We start from the raw sequence: 17,913 nt of genomic DNA, 5'->3' as shown, positions 1-17,913 counted from the left end.
AAATCTTTAAATATTGGAGGTTTAAAAAGCAGCCAGTTACATTAAAATCTGTTTCTATCTGTAGACCCTCTGGTAGACCATAACATGTTGATTGACCTATATTTTATGATTTTTTAGTAACACTTTCCTCATCAGCTGCCAAGGAAGAGTAAGAGGTCCTTTTCCAGATAATGTTCTGGTTGGCAGACTTTGGTGCAGGGTCTTCCTAAGCAGTAGACAGATGAGTAGTTGTGGGTTTCCTGTCGGATTTGCTTTGTGGTCTGCAACCACACCAGCAGGGGTCTCTTGTGAAACTGGGGATCCTGTTACTGAAGATTGTAAGGAGTCTGGGATTGCAGTGGCCATGACACTTTAGCCACTGGGCCATGGGAAGGGAAGTGTCTAGATTTTGCATTGGTGTAGCTCACATCAGGGAAGAAGCGTACGTGTCAAGTGAGGGATGAATCGAACTAGTGTGAACCTTCACTGGCATGCCTGTTATCTTTGGATATTGGGCCCCAGCAAAGACGTCTTTAAGGTTGTAAAAAGTTTACTTTGGAGAGGTTCAGACGGTGTTGCTGTGTAGTTCACTTGGCTTTGAACTTGCTGCAGTCCTTCCTGCCTCAGCCTCCCAAGTGCCAAGATTACAGGAGTGCACTAACGTGCATGGCTCTCAGAAAGCTAACTTTAAAGCCAGATAGCTACATAGCCCATGCCTATAATCCCACCACTTGGGAGGCTAAGGATCAGGGTGAATTTGAGGCCAGCCTGGCAAGTTGAAAGCCAGCCTGAAATACATAATGCAACCTTGTGTCAGGGGACACTGCCCTGCCAAAAAAACATTGTTAACTTTGAAGTTTTTCCAAGTAACTGTGTTAAAAGAAAGTTCTGTAGCTACTGTCTGGTATTTGAACAGTGTCCTCCCACAAAAGGAAACCATACCCTGGAATAAAGATCAGCCCTTTAGTTAAATAAAGATAGTTTTACAAGTCTTCAATACCATGGTTTTTTTAAAATTTTTTGTCAATAGCATATTCTTAGCTTTTTTTTTTTTTTTTGGTCCTGCAACACAAACTTTGCCAGAGCCTGTGGTTTGGGTCATTGAGTTTTTACTGGTGAAATCATAGTGCTGGGGACTCAGGATGTGCAAGGCTGAGTGCTCTGAGAAACTGAGGCTGCTGCTTCCTGCTTGTCACCTTACCTCGGTGCCTTGCTGGGTTAGCGCAGGCTGAACCTGAGGAAGCACAGAGAGCAGCTCTGTCAGCCGGTGCTGGCCACTTCTAAGGTGGTAGCCCTGGCTGGGCTTCCGTTTCTTTGTTTCACTCTGAATCTAAACTGTATCTGTAGAGCTTAGAGATACAGTGTTACATCTGGGAAGCACAAATGCTCTAATCAAAGACAGAACCAGGAAAAGGGAAAGGGAGGCCTATGAAGGTCAAGGGTTTTACAGGGAAAAGTGTGCCTAAAAAGTATCTACCCTTTACTGCTGAAGGTAGAATCTTGTTGTATTCTGTCTTCTACCTGCCAGGGTTCCTCAGACGTAGAAGTCTTCCAGATTCAAAGTGGTAGGGTGTAGCAGCTTTTCTTCCCTCCTTCCCTCCCTCCTTTGCTTTCTTCCCCCCAACTTCTCTCCCTTTTCCAACTCCTGGCCTTGCTTCCCCTGCTTTCTGTTCTGCTGGGGATGGGGCTCAAGGCCTCATCAAACTAACTACATACTCTATACCACTGAACTGCACCCCAGCCCCACTTTCCCCCTTTCTTTGAGTTTTTTAAAAAATGTAAAATGTGCCATTTTAGCCTCTTTAAGTATACAGTTAAAAAGTGCTCCCCAACCATCCATACTTTATTCCTAGAATTTTATTTCCTTAAACATTAACTGCCCATTTCTGCTTCCCCTAGTCCCTACTGTTTGCCTATGAATTTGCTTGTTCTAAATATCTCATGCAGCCGGGTATGGTAGCGCATACCTGTAATCCCAGCACTTGGGAGGCTGAGGCAGGAGGATTGTTGGTGAGTTTGAGACCAGCCTGGGCAACAGCGTGGGCTCAAAGCCAGCCTAGGGACCAGGGATATAGCTCAGCGGCACAAGCGCCTGCCTGGCAAGCACAAGGTCCTGAGTTCAATTCCCGGTACCAAAAAAAAAAAAAAAAAAAGCAAAAAGGCCAGCCTAAACTACATAGAGAGACTCTGTCTCAAAAAGACCAAAGAAAACCAAAAAAACAAAACACCTCATACAAGCAGAATCAAAACGTATTTGTCCTTTGGTATCTGGCTAATTTTACAATATCCTCAAGGTTCTTCTGTGCTGTAGTGTGTATCAGAACTTCATTCCTTTAGCCTAGGTGTGGTGGCACATGCCTGTAATCCCAGCACTTGGGAGGCTGAGACAGGAGGATTCCTTCAGGTTCGAGCCCTGCCGAGGGTATTAGTGAGTTTAAGGCTAATCTGAACGACATAGTGAGACCCTGACTGAAAATCAAAAAGCAAAACAAAACCAGAACTTCATTGCTTTTGATGGCTGAATAATGTTCCATGCCGAATATATCACATTTTGTTCATCCTTTTCATCCTGCTGGTCAGCACTTTATTTCATCTTTTGGCTTTTAATCATTAATGCTGCTATAAGCACTGATGTACACATATTGCGGTTTCTGCTTTACATTTTTGGGGGCAAATACCCAGGATAATTACTGGGTTATATGATAATTCTGTATATAATTTTGAATAACTGCCACATGGCTTTTTCTAGTGAATGTACCATTTCATATTCTTGCCCTCCCAGTAAAAGACATTTTTATGAAGCTGGAATTGGTTTTCCCCTTGAGTACTACCTCATTTCCATTCCATGAGATCTTATAAGTATTCCCTTCTCTTTTCCTGTTTTCATCTTGGAATGAACACACCTCAGGCAAGGAATTGGCCTACACTCCTCTGTATTACAGCGCATAGGAGCATTTGTAAGCCTATAAGAACACACTTGTTTTGGGAATGGTCTATTAGATGAGTTTTAAGGAGCAATTACTGTAACTTTCCTATGGTGCACTTTGGTTTGAATGTCTCACATCAAACCAGTCATGGTTTTATGTTGTATTTAAATTTGTGAAATTGTGAACCTAGCGAATGATAAATACTGGCTTTAATTTGTGCTAATACAAACCTTTCCCCCCTTTTGAATTTAGTGAAGGAGAACGGCCTACTCAGAATGAGAAGAGGAAGGAGAAAAATATAAAAAGAGGAGGCAATCGCTTTGAGCCATATGCCAATCCAACTAAAAGATACCGCGCCTTCATTACAAACATACCTTTCGATGTGAAGTGGCAGTCACTTAAAGACCTGGTTAAAGAAAAAGGTAATGGTACCAGTGGTGGAGTAGGGTAAGGAGGTCGGTGTGTCATCTTCTCTGTGGCTAATTCTTTGGTTACTTTTTGTCAGTGGAAGCTGTTCTGGGAGGAGCTTGTGTTCTGTCCAGGCTTAGAGTTTACCCTGCCCCCCTTTTTTGTGGTCATGCCTGTGTGTCAGGGTGGTGTGTATGGTCCCTTGATCTATAAATGATTTTACTGGCTTAATACGGTTAATAGGACTCTGATTAGTCTTGAGGGGAGCCTTTTTGTGTTAAGGAAATTCATTGAATTCTTACATTACTTGGAGAAGTTTTTTTCTTTTAAAATTTGTTTTATGCTTTTAAAATACAACAGGAAGTTAGTTTGTTTAAATATTGTGGATGTCCTCTTGGGATCAAAATTTGGTAGCTGGAATGTGTGCTGCTCAGATTCCAAGCATAAAATACTAGCTTCAGTTAAACCATTAGGCTTCAACCCCCTGGGAAAAAATAGATTGGCAATTGGAGGATTCAAAATAAGGTATCTGCTTGGTAACATGGTTCCTAATGGGTACACACTGGCCGAGTCCAGGTGTCCATGTTCTGGCTTAGGGCAAAGGGAAGCAACTCAGTTTAGCTGCCACCAGGAGGTCTGAGAAGGATGTCCCCAGGGTCTTCTGCCTCACCCTAGCAGGCTGCTTCCGTGTCCTCTCCTTCCTCACTCCTGTCCTGCTGTTGCCTTCCTTTCTTCCCTACATGTTGGTCCTGCTGGCAGCACTCAAGATTAAATGATTGCTCAGCCCTGGTTTAGACAAAACTACTGCTAGAGAACAATTTGTATGTCTTGAGCTTCCCTCTCCCCAAATGGCAAGTTAGAATGAAATCATCCTTAATGGAGTCTTTTTGAAGGACTGAAAAGTATTGGTTTGCTGGAGCATTCATACTGAAGAGAGATGCGAGCATGATTTGTCAAATGATTAACATTTCAGTGACAAAGATGCCACTTGGGTAGGTCATTTTGGTATGTGTGCTGGTGCTACCTGCATTGGGTGCTACCTGAATGGCCACTGCCATCGTGATCCCATCGCTATTTTGGCCATGATGTGCAAGAAGCACTAGGCAACGTGAACCTCCGTCCCACAGGGTATTTCTCCAGATAACGCAGATAGAAAAATGTTTTGGTGTGAGGTTTGTTTTCTGCCTTGATCAGCCAAATCATTCCTGCCAATACTCTAGGGCAAGAGTGAAGTTTCTTTTGTCTGAAGGGTGTGTCATGTGGCATCCCAGATGCAGTGTTCTTGGTTTTTGGGACTGCTGCTTCATTATAAGCTTAGAATTTCTGAGTTGGATCTCATTCGAATTAGTTTTTGGAATAATCCCCAAATTTGTGTTCTTGTGATTTGGTTGAATCGCTGAATTGCTATTTCCATTGATAATAAGGTGTAGTAGTTCCAAGAACCAGGAATGTGGCTTTGAAAATGCAATTGTTAGAATTTTGTAAGAGATTGCAGGCCAAATTCCTTTTTCATTTTTAGGAGTGTGTGAACCAGTTTTGGGACAAGATGGATAAAGTAGATGATATTTTTACTGCTTAACCATTCAGCAATTCAGTTTTGGAAGCGTTAAAGCTGGTAGCAGCAGCAGCAGCAGCCATGACATTTCTGGATGTAGAAGCAGTTCACCTCAATTTACTATTTTGCACTGTAAAGTGTGGAGCCAGCCTGGTGGTTGATTTGGATACTTCCAAACTGGTTCTCATATTCCCCTGGCATACTGCTATGAATGCCTGGGTTCAGCCCTTTTCAGTGTATTTTTGGTGTTGTAATTTAGAATTACAGGTGTGCAGTAAATCCATTATTTTTAACAAACCTCAAATGTTCTTGTTAAGAGCTCCCCTGTACTGGTTAAATTATTTTGCTGTTTAATTAAATTATATGCAGTATTGGATTGTAAGGAAAGTTAGAAGAGAAAGGTAATCTTTTATGGTAATGCTTATATTCAGTATATAAGGTGTAAAGACATTTACGGTGTTTATGTATTTATGCTTCCTTAAGAAATAATTTCATGCTTTTCATTATAAGGTTTGGAAGTACATTTTAATTCATGTCTTGATAAACCAAAATATGTTTAAACATTTACTTAAATCTGAAATATTTACTTAAAATCTGTTAGCAGTAGATCTTAAGTTTTTTGAAGACATACACACGAGAAGAAATGGCAGATAGAGGCGCTTATGCCCTAAAGGGGGTGGTCTGACTGTAATCTTCAGTGGACGAGCCAGAGCGATTTGGGCATACACACTCAACCAGTCTTTACTAGGCTGCATTTAGAGAGTTTACCCCAGTGAAATCTGAGTCCTGCTGTTGCAGGAAACTAGTGGAATAAGAGCTAGAATTAGTTGTCCTTAACTTGAATTTTCCGTCATTGGACAGTGTCAAATTGCAGCCTTTTAGAAGAAGAGTCGTAGCTTTGGCAAGAGGGGAACTTTCCCTTTTTTGGGGGTGGTACCGGATATTGAACTCCGGACCTTGCACTTGCCAGGCAGGCGCTTGTGCTACTGAGCTGTAGCCCCAGCCCTGAGCTATGTCCCCGACCCAAGAGGGGAACTTTTCTAAGGATAGTCATGTGTGTTGCACATACCCCTCCTCGACTCCAGATTTTCTTTTTCTTTGACACCAGATAATGTATTTTCCATGTTTAGTTTTAGCATTTAACACTACTCTGGGAGGTCTGGTTAATAATCTGGTGGAAACTGGCCCTTAGGAGGCCTTGCCCTTTAGAAAGAACCAAGAGCTTGAGTGGCACCATCATGAAATCAATGCTGGGAGCTTTAAAGAGAAATTGTGTTGAGAGCTGTGTTTGGTTGTGTGCTGGGCTGCTGTGTTTAGCCAAAACACACACACTCACACCGACCCAGTCAGTGTGACTGACGCACCGGTCAGTCGGGAAAGTAGACTATTTTCAGGAGTTCCTCTTGCCTTAAGCATCTGCTCCTGCCTTACCCTTCCTGGTCTAGCTGTCTTTTCCTTTTGACCATGCTTATTTTTAAGTAGAGATACAGTATCACGTGGAACAAATGATACTGTGAATACCAAGGAGCTGCTAGTGTTAGATGAAATTGGAGGTTTCAAAAAAAACTGTAAGTTACCAAAGCAGCTTTGAAAGTAACTAACACTCACAGCTGCTCAGTTGCATCATGACAGATGACGAGATACAGTGTTTTACTGTAAGGAATGGTGGAAGAAATAAAGGTTTCTGTGAGAGTAAAAGGTGATCTTGAGCTTAGTTTTTTTTCTCTCTTTGTCGGTTGGGGTGGGTGGTGGTGCTGGGAATTGAACCTAGGGCTTTGTGCATGCTAGGCAAGATACATCCCTAGCCTGATTTGGGGCATTTTAAACTTAAATGGTGTGCTACATTAGTTTGAGAACATGAAATCCTGTGTAGACAAAGAGAGCTCAGTGCTGGGCCTTTGTTTTCCTGGCTTAACTGGAGCTGGCAGCCTGAGGTGGCGCACCTGTGGCCCAGCCGGGAGTAAATATGGAGCCTGGTGCGAGGAAGAATGTAAGGTTGGTGATGTAGTTTACTTTCAAATCAATCGCAGGTTTAGTAATGGTCAGTTTAACTTGTGTAATCAAAGATTTCTTTAAGCACTTAATCCTCTTATTATTTAACGCATTACTTTAAGTAAATTTCAGATTCCAGCTGACAGAAAACTGCGGCCCAGCGGGCAAATATAGTCCCAAAGAAAACTCTGCAGGCTCTCGAAGACAGCCTGCATTATGAGTCTGTTTTCAGTTTAATAAAATCACTACCCAATCTGTTAGCTCCTTTGTATTTTTCTTTTTCTTTTTCTTTTTTTTTCTTGAGACAGGGTCTCACTATGCAGTGTATTTTTTTTTTTTGTACCGGGAATCGAACTCACGACCTTGCACTTGCCAGGCAGGCTCTTGTGCCTCTGAGCTATATCCCTGGCTCACTATGCAGTTCAGGCTGGCCTCGAACTCTCACTGATCCTCCTGCCTCGGCCTCCCGAGTGCTGGCATTACAGGTGTGCGCCACCACTCCTGGCAGTATTTTTCTTGGAAGTTCAGCCTGGACTTTGGAAAGCCTTGTTCTGCTGAAGCATTCATAGGCGTGAATACTGAAGTCGAACCCAAGCAGTGCAGCTTGTCTGGTTTATTCTTGTTTTTGGCCCAAAGGTCGTGGCCTTTTTGCTGTTGTCACAGATTGTACTAAATGTGAGCTTGGTCATTTTCTACCTTGTCCATGAGTCAGTCAGTCGTGGTGTAAAATAATTAAAGGTCTTGGGGCTGGGAGTATAGTTCATTGGTATGTGTTTAGCATGTGTGAGACCCTGTGTTCAATCCCTAGAACCCCCACAATAATTCAAATATTAAAGACCTTATCATATGTAAATTCTGTTCAGTGAAGATTTAGCCTTTGTATTCCCTTTATTTTTTGGCCATTACAGATTTGAGCAGGAAATGGGAATATAGAAATGATGAAGCACTTTTTGATAAAAGCTTGCAAAAGTGTTAAATAAAGTAGTTCCAACACTACATGAGTTCCACTTGAGTTGGTTATCTGTGTAGCCTCATGATGTTTTATTTTATTCTTCAGCCAATATTTTTTATAATCTACTTGTTGGTTAAATTGATTACTTGGCATTTTTAAAGAAGGTAGAGAATAATGTGTGGTGTTAGATTTTTTTTCAGTTTTACTATTTTCATTTAGATATTTTGATGTTAAAAGTTGTAATCAAATTTGTGTAAGCAGCCTACTTTTGGGATCCCATGCATTTCTCCCATTATCAGGAGAAAGGAGGAACAGCAATGTTCCCCATTTATAACCCACTTTGTGAGGTTGCTCTGTCTCCTAACTGTCCACCTGCTCTGGTGGTTCATTCTTTTAAACTCCATATCGTTGGAGGTGTGTGGTTGGCCAGTTTTGCCTCCACATTCTTACTGGGAGTTGTACTGATAGCACACACTTTTGCTTTGATTTCATAGACCTAAAAGAGAAGTGGTTCTTTAAAGGCTTCAGGGTTATCTTGGAGGGAAGTGTGAAGGAGAAATGATTGCATATCTTGTGAGACTGGACTGGCGGAGCTTCTCAGGGCAGAGATGGGGATGGTCTACATCTGTAAGGGGCATGCTTAGTACTGATGGTGCCTAAGGACAGCACTGCTCACGCTGACGCCACAAAGGATAACTGACGTTGGGGAAGGAAGTATTTTTAAAGCCACTGTTTTAGTGGAAAAGGTTGAAGTTGGGTGTGTGCCATCACTAGAATGTGAAGTGGAAATGGTTATAATTTATAACTTGCTATTTTGTTAAAACAGTTATGACCAAGGAAAAAAGTTTGGTTTGGGCTTTTTAGGTTATAAAAAAGAGCTTTTTGATGAAAGTTTCTTTAGTGACACAGGTAGACCATTTCAAATGCAGCAGTATTTGAATTCTGACAGCGTACAGTTGTCTTGAGTTAGATATTGTGGGTGTAAGGTTAATAGGTGGTAGTCACAGCTGGTAAGAAATAAGCTTGGGGTCTCTTCCCCGTTTTGACATTACTTGGCATTTGGTTCCTGAATGACTGCTGTTCTTGAAATAAATGGCTTTTAACATGGTCTCGGGTATTGCCACATTTGGAATTGCTGTACTTTTGTTAGGGTAAAATAAAGCCAGTTTGTCTGACTGCGCTTTGGCTGAGGTGACTTTTTAGTTGTCTCACAGTAATATATTCTCCAAAAGTTAACTCTTTTGGTTCCTCCTCTTTTTTGTTTCTTTGCACTAATTCTCCTTTCTGTTTTGTGCAAAGTGCTAGTTCTGTAACATTTCAGGAATGGACAAGGAAAGTGAGACTGTAGAATTAAACCTTGAACACTTGGCCTTCTTGCCCTCAGCATGGTACAAATCCATTAATATGTGTGCCCATCAAAGTGTTAATTTGTGAGGTAGTTTTCTTGTTTCCCATTTAAATCTTTCTGTATTAATTTGAAAATAAAACTTGAATGTCTTTGGGACAAGGAGTTGGAATAGGCAGGACTTGTCAAGGCCATTAAGTGGGTTAATTTTTTGTGTCTAGTGCTAAACCTAAGAGAATGGGAAAAGGCTTTAACGTACAGAATTATTCTTCCAGGAGAAAAGATTCCTGAGAATAAACCCTTTTTTAATTTTGGAGAGCCTGCCAAAAGATTGCTTTCTCTGAGTTAATGCTTGAAATTTGTTGAAGTGTGCCATCTTCCAGGTCAGCAGCCATTTTGGTGGTTGTCTTGATGGATTCTAACATCATCTGGTCATGGTGGTCATGAGTGGACAACCCAAACCTGCAGGGAAATCTGCAGGAACTTTTGAAATGCTTTGTGTGGTGTCCCCACTCCCCGCAGCTTAGAATGTAGGCCTTTAACTGTTTAGTTGCCAACTGAGCCCTAAATCTGAATTTGTGTCCTTTTATGGGGAAGGCTTATAGAAAGCAGCAAGAACAAAGCCTGGCTTAATTAACTAACGAGAATCCAGATGCTGCTCTGGTTTCATGACTGTATATTCAAACATTCTGATTCTAAATTGTGGAGCCTGGTTCTGTGTGCAGGACTAGTTCCAGAATATGTGAGGCCTACTGCAAAATGGAAAGCCTGGGGCCTCTTGTTAACAATTTCTGAATTTCAGGATGGTACTAAGAACATTAAACCAAACAAGGGGCTCTGATCACATAGGTGTACACCCACAAAGCCAGGCCTGGGCCGTGTGTGTGCCTTTGAGCTTATGTGTACGCATACCCTTGTATTTGTAATGTGTGAGCTCAGTTCAGTGGTGTGGTGACCTGTGCACTGTTGCCTGCTTTGATGAGTAAGAGTGTACATATAAAGCTTTTCCTCCCTTCCCTAAAAAGTGAATTATGCAGAGTTCGTTCCTACAGATTTGGGTTGCCTCTAGTCATGAATTGAGTTTTCCAGGCAGGGAAATTGATAATGGACATCTGTGGAAGGAGCTTGTTTTTGGTGGGAGGAAAATCAAGGACATATTGTTAATGACTTTTCACCTACTTTTACTGCACACCTGTAATGCCTAGTTTGGTGGCTTAGAGAATATGGAGTGTTTCTGGGCTTTCTTATTAAGGCAGAGGCTCCATACAAGGTTGCTGATGATTGTTCTAAATTCCCATTGTTTTCTTGGCTTTTCTCCCTTGGTTTATGTGTCGTCTGGAAACTGATTTGTAGTTGGTGAGGTAACATACGTGGAGCTCTTAATGGACGCTGAAGGAAAGTCAAGGGTAAGTGTCTGAGAGAATTTCTTCTGTGGATTTACTACATGACAAATGTAACTGTATGGTGACGTGGACTCGAATGAAATCAGGAAGGCAGTGAGTGCTCATGTTACCGTAGCTATGTTTGATTTTGCCAACATTCGAGTGGGATGGGAGGGGGTTTGCAAGTGGGAGTCCCGCTTTTCCAAATGGCTGGCCAAAGAGCGCTTTGGTATTCTGTTTGGATGCCCAATTTGGGTAACTGGGGACCAACAGCAAGTAGCATTGTCTCTTTGTTAACAGAGGAATTGGCTGTGTGTGAGTTATGCATGGAATTTTAGCGGTGGTATAATTAACGTAAAACGTGTGTTCTTGTCTAGAAAATGTTACTCTTGGTTGTTTGCTGAATTTGAAAGTTGTGTGAACCCAAGATTCTGAAAAGTTGCCTTTGTGCCAGTAAATTGTAAACCAAATACTACAAACCTGAATGTTCAAAATTGGCCTAGTTTAACGAGAACATACACTATTTTCTGTTGTGCAATAGAATGGCTTAGAATAATCAAAAGGACGAGCTTAATTTATGGGACGGACGGATCTAGTAGGAGTATGGTAAGAGATTGATTGAGTACAGAGGGAAGCAGATCTAAAGCTTGTGTGATTTCTTGGAGAACCTGAATTTCGGTCTGCTCATCATAACTATAGCCAGTATCGTGCACTGGTGGTAATGTGTGGGAAGGGAGAGCCGAAGGAGCCCCAGCTGTTCAGGAAGGCTAGTGGCAGCTCTGTCACCTTTCTCTTAGGAGAGTTAATTTTTTAAAAACTAACTTTATTACATAAATCATATTTTTATTTGTAACTGTCATTGATATTTACTATTTTTTCTTTTTCTTTTTCCCCTTTTCCTTGCTCTTCTGACTGGTCTGTGTCTTCTTCCAAAGGGATGTGCGTAAGTATCCTCTAGTTTCCTATTGGCATTTGAAACTTTCAAGTTGTAGGATTGGTTTCACTCATTTCCTTTTGGCTTTTCATAGCGTGGTGGAATTCAAGATGGAAGAAAGCATGAAAAAAGCTGCTGAAGTTCTAAACAAGCATAGTCTGAGTGGAAGACCACTGAAAGTCAAAGAAGTAAGCACTCTCTTTAAACGTGCTTTTGGCAGTGCCTTTGCCTAGTACGTGCTAGGCAAGCACTCTACCACTGAGCCACACCTCCAGCCTGGAAGTATGCTTGAGATTAACACTAGGTGACTGTATGTGGAGTTGTCCTTATTCAGAATTAGAAGACAAGAATGGTCCTTGAGCAGACCAGCCTGTTTGTTGTTTTAATTTTTATTTGTTATTACAACTTCTTTGGGGGGATCTTTTTGAGACAGGGTCCTGCTATGCAGTTCAGGCTGGCCTTGAGCTCACTTTGTAGCCCAGGCTGGCCTCGAACTCGCAACAATCCTCCTGCCTCAGCCTCCCAAGTGCTGGCATTATAGGCGTGCACCACCACGCCCGGCCTTTCTTTTTCTTTTTTCTTTTTTTTTTCTTTTAAGTTTTTGAGATAGGGTCTCACTATTTAGACCAGGCTGGCCTTGAACTCACTATGTAGTCCAGACTGGCCTTGAATTCATGGCAATTCTCCTGCCTCAGCTTCCCAGGAGGTGGGATTATAAGCATGTGGCCTAGCCTATTTTTAATTAAGAGGGTCAGTCACAGGCTCCAGCAGTTACTCCACTCTTCTGTGAACTTCGGAGTAGAGGTCAAGTAGAACCCCAGGGACTTAAGCTAACCACTTTCCTTAGGCCTTGTTTTTGCAGGGACACTTCAACTGAGCCTGTGGTTTTTTATTGGGCCTCTGCAAGTAAGAGACACTTACTACATCTGCCAATCTGAACACTGTTCTTAGCCCCCTTTTTCTCTTTTCCCTCCCTCCCCTCTCCTCCCTCCCCACTCCCCTCCCTTCCTGTCTCCATCTCTGTCACTGTCACAGTCTCTCATCTCTGTCTTGGTGCTGTGATGGAACCCAGGGCCTTGCACATGCTAGGCAGATACTCTACAGTTGAGCTATATTCCCGGGCCCCCTTCCCCCTTTAAAGTGAGTTTACTTTTATTTAAATTTTCTTTCATATCTGATCCATATCAAATATCTTCCTTCTCTGTGAGGAGGTTTTTGGTTGCTGACTGAGTCGCTCCTTAAATTTTGTGCATCTTCTTGGGAAGGACAGTGTATTCAGAGCTTTGAGGGAAAGCGTGGTGGGATGTGAGGTCTCTTGTGGTCATGTGTAGTAGAACAGGGCTCAAAGGGGCAGTGCAGTACCAGAGCTTCACATCCCGCTAGTCTCTGTGCTCTGCTCAGATGTCACGTGCACGAATGAGTCCAGCACCCAGAGTGCTCAAGGGATGAGCACGTGGAGAATGCAGAATTGTGCTTTCAGACTTCTGGAAAAATCACTGATGGTTTCACAGAAATTACACAAGATTTGGCTTTACTAAGCCCAGAACTATCTTACTTCATTTGGGAAAGTCTTCATAGGGTCAGCTAATTATGTCATCTCTGTCTTTTGTTCTTTACTTAGTTTGGTTGACGGTTGTATGTTCAGAACTAAATTTTATGCCTTTTCTCTCTCTCGTCTGTCTCTGTCTCTGTCTCTGTCTTTGTCTCCGTCTGTCTTTTTAAGACAAGGTCTTGCTATGTAGTTCAGGCTGGCCTTGAATTCAAGGCAGTCTTTCTGCCTCAGCTTCCTTCCTGAGTGTTGCCGTCATGCCTGGCTTTTCTTTCTTGTTTCATTCATTTTTCTTCATGTTAATATATTTGAGAAATGTCTTCCAAACAGCGTTTCAGTCGCAGAAATTTTGGAAATATTATCATGCACGTATGGTTCTAATTGTCACTAGGTTGGTTCCGCGTAACACTTCTGTGCTTGTTTCAGGATCCTGATGGTGAACATGCCAGGAGAGCAATGCAAAAGGTGATGGCTACGACCGGTGGGATGGGTATGGGACCAGGTGGCCCAGGAATGATTAATATCCCACCCAGTATCCTAAATAATCCTAACATCCCAAATGAGATTATCCATGCATTGCAGGCTGGAAGACTTGGAAGCACAGTATTTGTAGCAAATGTAAGTAAATGGAATTATTGTGTATAGTCGAAAATGTGCAGAATTTTATGAGCTGCTCTTGACCAGGTGTTTTAAAAGTAATTCTGTCACTTGAGAGGAAAAATTTAAATGAGGGTTACTTTAGCTTCTCGATTTATACTTTTGAGTTTTTTTGGAAGGGAGGGGTCTTTTTGAGACAGGGTCTTGCTATGCAGTTCAGGCTGGCGTTGAACTTACTTTGTAGCCCAGGTTGGCCTCGAACTTGCATCGGTCCTCCTGCCTCAGCGTCCCAGGTGCTAGGATTACAGGTGTGTGCCACCACACCTGGCACATTTCATTTATAAAAACTGGTGTTGGCGTTATTCCTAAGTCATAGGCTTGACCGTAGTCCTGTTTGGGCCACCTTTACTGAGGTTTGCGGGTGTTCACAGAAGTGGCAGCTGGCTCTGCGGTCTCTGTGGGTTTACTTTGCAGTGTGTGCTGAGCAGGAGTGGGCAGAGACAGCATCCTGACACCTGCCTCTCCATGTTGTGTCTGAAGGGGAAGTGTTTTTAGAAAAAAGAGGTTTGGGTGGTAAGCCTTAGCAGGGGAGCCCTTTTTTTTTTTTCTTTTTTAAATAGTCATAAAATAATTGTTACTTTGGAAGTATGAAGAGGTTTAAGTTGTTCCTTTTGAGAAAAGAGATAGTAAACAGAGTACTTAAGACTGGGCTTCGTAATTGTATTTGAAAAATTCCACTGCAGTGTATTAGTTTTTGTGATGTCATCTAGCGCTTGTTTTCAAAGTATTTCTTGTTCATACAGTGAAATTGTTTTTCTTAGATGTTGACATTGAAGTTTTTACCCCCTCCCCCTTCTCTCAATTAGCTGGATTATAAAGTTGGCTGGAAGAAACTGAAGGAAGTATTTAGTATGGCTGGTGTGGTGGTCCGAGCAGACATTCTGGAGGATAAAGATGGGAAAAGCCGTGGAATAGGCACTGTGACTTTTGAGCAGTCCATTGAAGCTGTGCAAGCAATATGTATCCTTTTGCAGAGATTCAGGTTGAGGTGAACAAGGTGACCTCAACGGCTGTTTTAGGCAGTAATGTAGGTTTGTGTGAGGAAGAGGTGGCTGGTGTGCTTTTGATACTGGGGATGGAACCGAGGGCCTCCTTGGACCTGCACCTTGCACGCGCTGGGCTTTACCACTGAGACATGCCCTGGCCCTAAATGCTTGTTTCCTGTGTGCCTGGAAGGAATGTAATGCTGTGAAAATTGAAAGTTCTATAGGCTGGAATTGATTAAAAATAATATGGCTGGAAGGGGTAATTAGAATGGAGAAGATGGGCACATGTCCATGAGTGGTCATTTCCAGCTTTTTTTCCTCTTGATACAGGGAGTCATTATGTAGTTCAGGCTGGCCTTGAAATCACTGTGTACCCTCCTGCCTCAGCCTCCCGAGTGCTGGGATTACAGGTGTGCACCACCACGCTGGGCTTTGAGACATTATCTTGCACCATTGTCCAGGCTGGCTTCATGCTTGAGATCTTCATGGCTCAGCCTCCCTAGCTCGCAGATGGGATTATAGATATTGGCCACTGCCCTTGGCCAAGAGTTACATCTTTTTAAATCACAATGGCAGGTGCCACCTGTGATCGGAGCCGTTAAACTCAGACAAGACTTGTCACTGAGTATCTTACCCAGAAAACATAGTACTTCAGAAAGTGATGCTGGACGTGGTGGCTCACACCTGTAATCACAGCCCTTGGGAGGCTGAAGCAGGAGGATCGCTGCGAGTTCGAGGCCAGCCTGAACTGCATAGCGAGACCCTGTCTCAAAAAGACCCCCCAAAAAAAGAAAAGAAAATGACAGGATACCTGGCCTATTGGACACGTACAGAAAACTGATGCAGCTGCTTACGAGGAAAACTGGCTGAGAAGTGTGAGGGTCTGAAGCTTCACACCTAAAAAATAAGCTGAAATTTCTTTTCTTTTTCCTTCAAGCTTTCTTTACTGTGATGCTTGTTGTAGAAGCAGATACATGAAAATATAATGAAGACTTTAAATGGCTTATAAATTCACCATTTAAACTGATAGCTGTGCAATATGTTTTTAAATTTGTTTTGCAACTGTAAGAAACAGCCTTAATTGTAATATCAGCTATGTTTAATGGCCAGCTGCTATTTGATAGACCAATGCACGTCAAAATGGTAAGTTGATAGCACTCCTTTCTCCATGCAATGCTCAAGTTTAAGTCTAGTAAAAAAAAAGTGCATATGACCACTCTGCTAAACTTAGGGATCACTCTAAGCTTAATAGGTTACAATGTGTTGAGCATACTGTGCGTCTTTTGCTCATGCAGCTCTTGTAGCTCATGTAGATTTTTCTGCCTAGTTGGCTATGATTGGCATGTTCAGGAAGTCACCTGACTATCCTACTCGAGCAAGTGATCACTTTCAAAGATACGTAGGTTTTCAGTTTCAAAATACAATATAATGTTTGATTATCATTAGATCTATGGTGAACAGAGTTACGTCTTTGGTTCAGACAGCATTTAAGGTAATGTCTGTTGGAGCACATTTCTGCCTGATGAAATATTAGTCCTGCTGTGTTGGTGCCAAAGATAATAGTTAATACAAACATGGGTAAAATGTTCTCAGAGAAGTCTAGTTGGGACTCAATTCAGGAAGAAGATAAAAGGAGTGTAAAGAAATTTTTCTTTTTTTTTTTTTTTTTTTTGAGATAGGATCTCCTTGTGTAGTTCAGGCTGGCCTTGAACTCACTAAGTAACCCAGGCTGACCTTGTCACAGTGAGCCACCAGGCCTGGTTTAACATTCAGTTTAGTTTTTCAAAAATATGTGTGATTCGGATGACTCAAGAGTCAAAAAGCATGAAAGCAGTACTCAGCTGTACTCACCAGCCTGCAGGTGTCCCTGCCAATAATACAGCTGTGTTTTTCTCTTTCCCCTTGACAAAGAAGGTAACAGGTGTGTGCAGGTGTGCCTCTTTACCTTTGCATAGTTTTTTGGGGGGGGATACCAAGAATCGAACTCACAGCCTTGGGCTTGTGAGACAGGCGCTGTGCTGATGAGCTGTATCCCCAGCTCACCTTTGCATAGTTTTCCATGGCATAATATACCATAATTTGTTGAACTAGTTCTCTGTTAGTGAGAATTGTCCTGTTTTTGCTACTGCAAACAGTGCTGAAATGGATTCTTAGATATCTTTGTTTGCTTCTTCTTTCAGGATGAGAGGGCCTTACCAAAGGGAGATTTTTTCCCTCCTGAACGTCCACAGCAGCTTCCCCGTAAGTACTTGAGTTGTGCCAGGGAATTATGGTTACAAGGAACCAAGGAAAATTATGGTTACACTGGAACTTGTGCCAGGTTAGCTTGGAGTTCTCTTAAGCATTTTCCTTCTGTCGATTTTTCAAAGAGAAATAAGCAGAGAAAACATTTAAACCAAGAAGGGTTGTTAGGATTACTGAGTCGTAGGTAGGCAGATGTAGAGGCTGTAGTTAGGTGTTTTGAAAGTAACACGGGAAAGAAGAACCAGAAACTGCAAAGGGAATTAAACCAGACTGCACTGAGGCACAAGACATCGGTTATTACTGTATGGCCCAGCAGTTCCATTCTATGTCCACACCAAAACCTAACAGAGATGTTCATAGCGGAATGGCTCATCAGTAGCCAAGAGGTCAAGGTGGCCCATTAGCTTAAGAATGGGTAAATGTAAGTCCATATGGTAGAATATTATCCAGCCATAAAAAGGAAGGAAACATACGTTATGAACCTTGATTCCGTCTCAAGGAAATGACTTGAACAGGCAAATCCCATAAAGGCAGAAAGTAGATTATTAGTTGCCAGGAACTGGGGGGAGGATGAGGAGTCACTCTAGTGGGGATGGCCTTTCCATGTGGGGTGATGAAAACGTTCTGTAATTGTCAGTGATGGTGGTATAACTGAACATACTCAGAACCAGAAACCCGGAATTCTGTACTCAAGCACATCTTTATGAAGAGAAAAGAATTGGCCTTTTACAGTACCTAGGTGCAGATCTGCCTGGCGAGGAAAGGCGAGTGGATAGGTCACTGAGAGTGATGTATGTTAGCACTGTGTCCTGTTGATACCAGTGTGGGGGCATGCCTGTGACAGGGCAGAGTCTTGGGGAATTGGTGTCCCCAGGACTTACCCGTGGCAGGGAGACCCCTTTGGTGAGGGGTGGAGGACCAGGGAGCACCCTTATAGGAGCCAAGTTCTAGCTGCCAGCCCCAGTGAGGGAGACTGGAGTGGAGTGGAGCCTGAGCCAAGTTA

At 42.5% G+C, this 17,913-nt stretch overlaps 1 protein-coding gene across 7 annotated transcripts in view; it reads left to right on the top strand.

The window, feature by feature from the left end:
* The window catches only part of Hnrnpm (heterogeneous nuclear ribonucleoprotein M), a 41,241-nt gene that overhangs the window by 7,400 nt on the left and 15,928 nt on the right, over nt 1-17,913 (top strand). For 5 of the 7 annotated variants that reach the window (XM_013509137.1, XM_005413124.2, XM_005413123.2 and 2 more), the window contains exons 2-9: nt 3,159-3,328; nt 10,512-10,564; nt 11,476-11,483; nt 11,569-11,662; nt 13,450-13,641; nt 14,487-14,640; nt 15,760-15,809; nt 16,847-16,907. In XM_013509137.1, coding sequence (XP_013364591.1) covers nt 3,159-3,328; nt 10,512-10,564; nt 11,476-11,483; nt 11,569-11,662; nt 13,450-13,641; nt 14,487-14,640; nt 15,760-15,809; nt 16,847-16,907 — 782 coding nt within the window. The remainder of the gene's footprint in view (nt 1-3,158; nt 3,329-10,511; nt 10,565-11,475; nt 11,484-11,568; nt 11,663-13,449; nt 13,642-14,486; nt 14,641-15,759; nt 15,810-16,846; nt 16,908-17,913) is intronic. The other 2 variants (XM_005413122.2, XM_005413125.1) reach the window with 1 other exon arrangement.

This window comes from Chinchilla lanigera, unplaced genomic scaffold, assembly GCF_000276665.1.
Source record: "Chinchilla lanigera isolate Chin_1 unplaced genomic scaffold, ChiLan1.0 scaffold00162, whole genome shotgun sequence".
In the NCBI taxonomy this organism is placed as follows: domain Eukaryota; kingdom Metazoa; phylum Chordata; class Mammalia; order Rodentia; family Chinchillidae; genus Chinchilla; species Chinchilla lanigera.
Note: the sequence above shows the minus strand (reverse complement) of the source record. Positions and strands in the feature narration are given on the sequence as shown.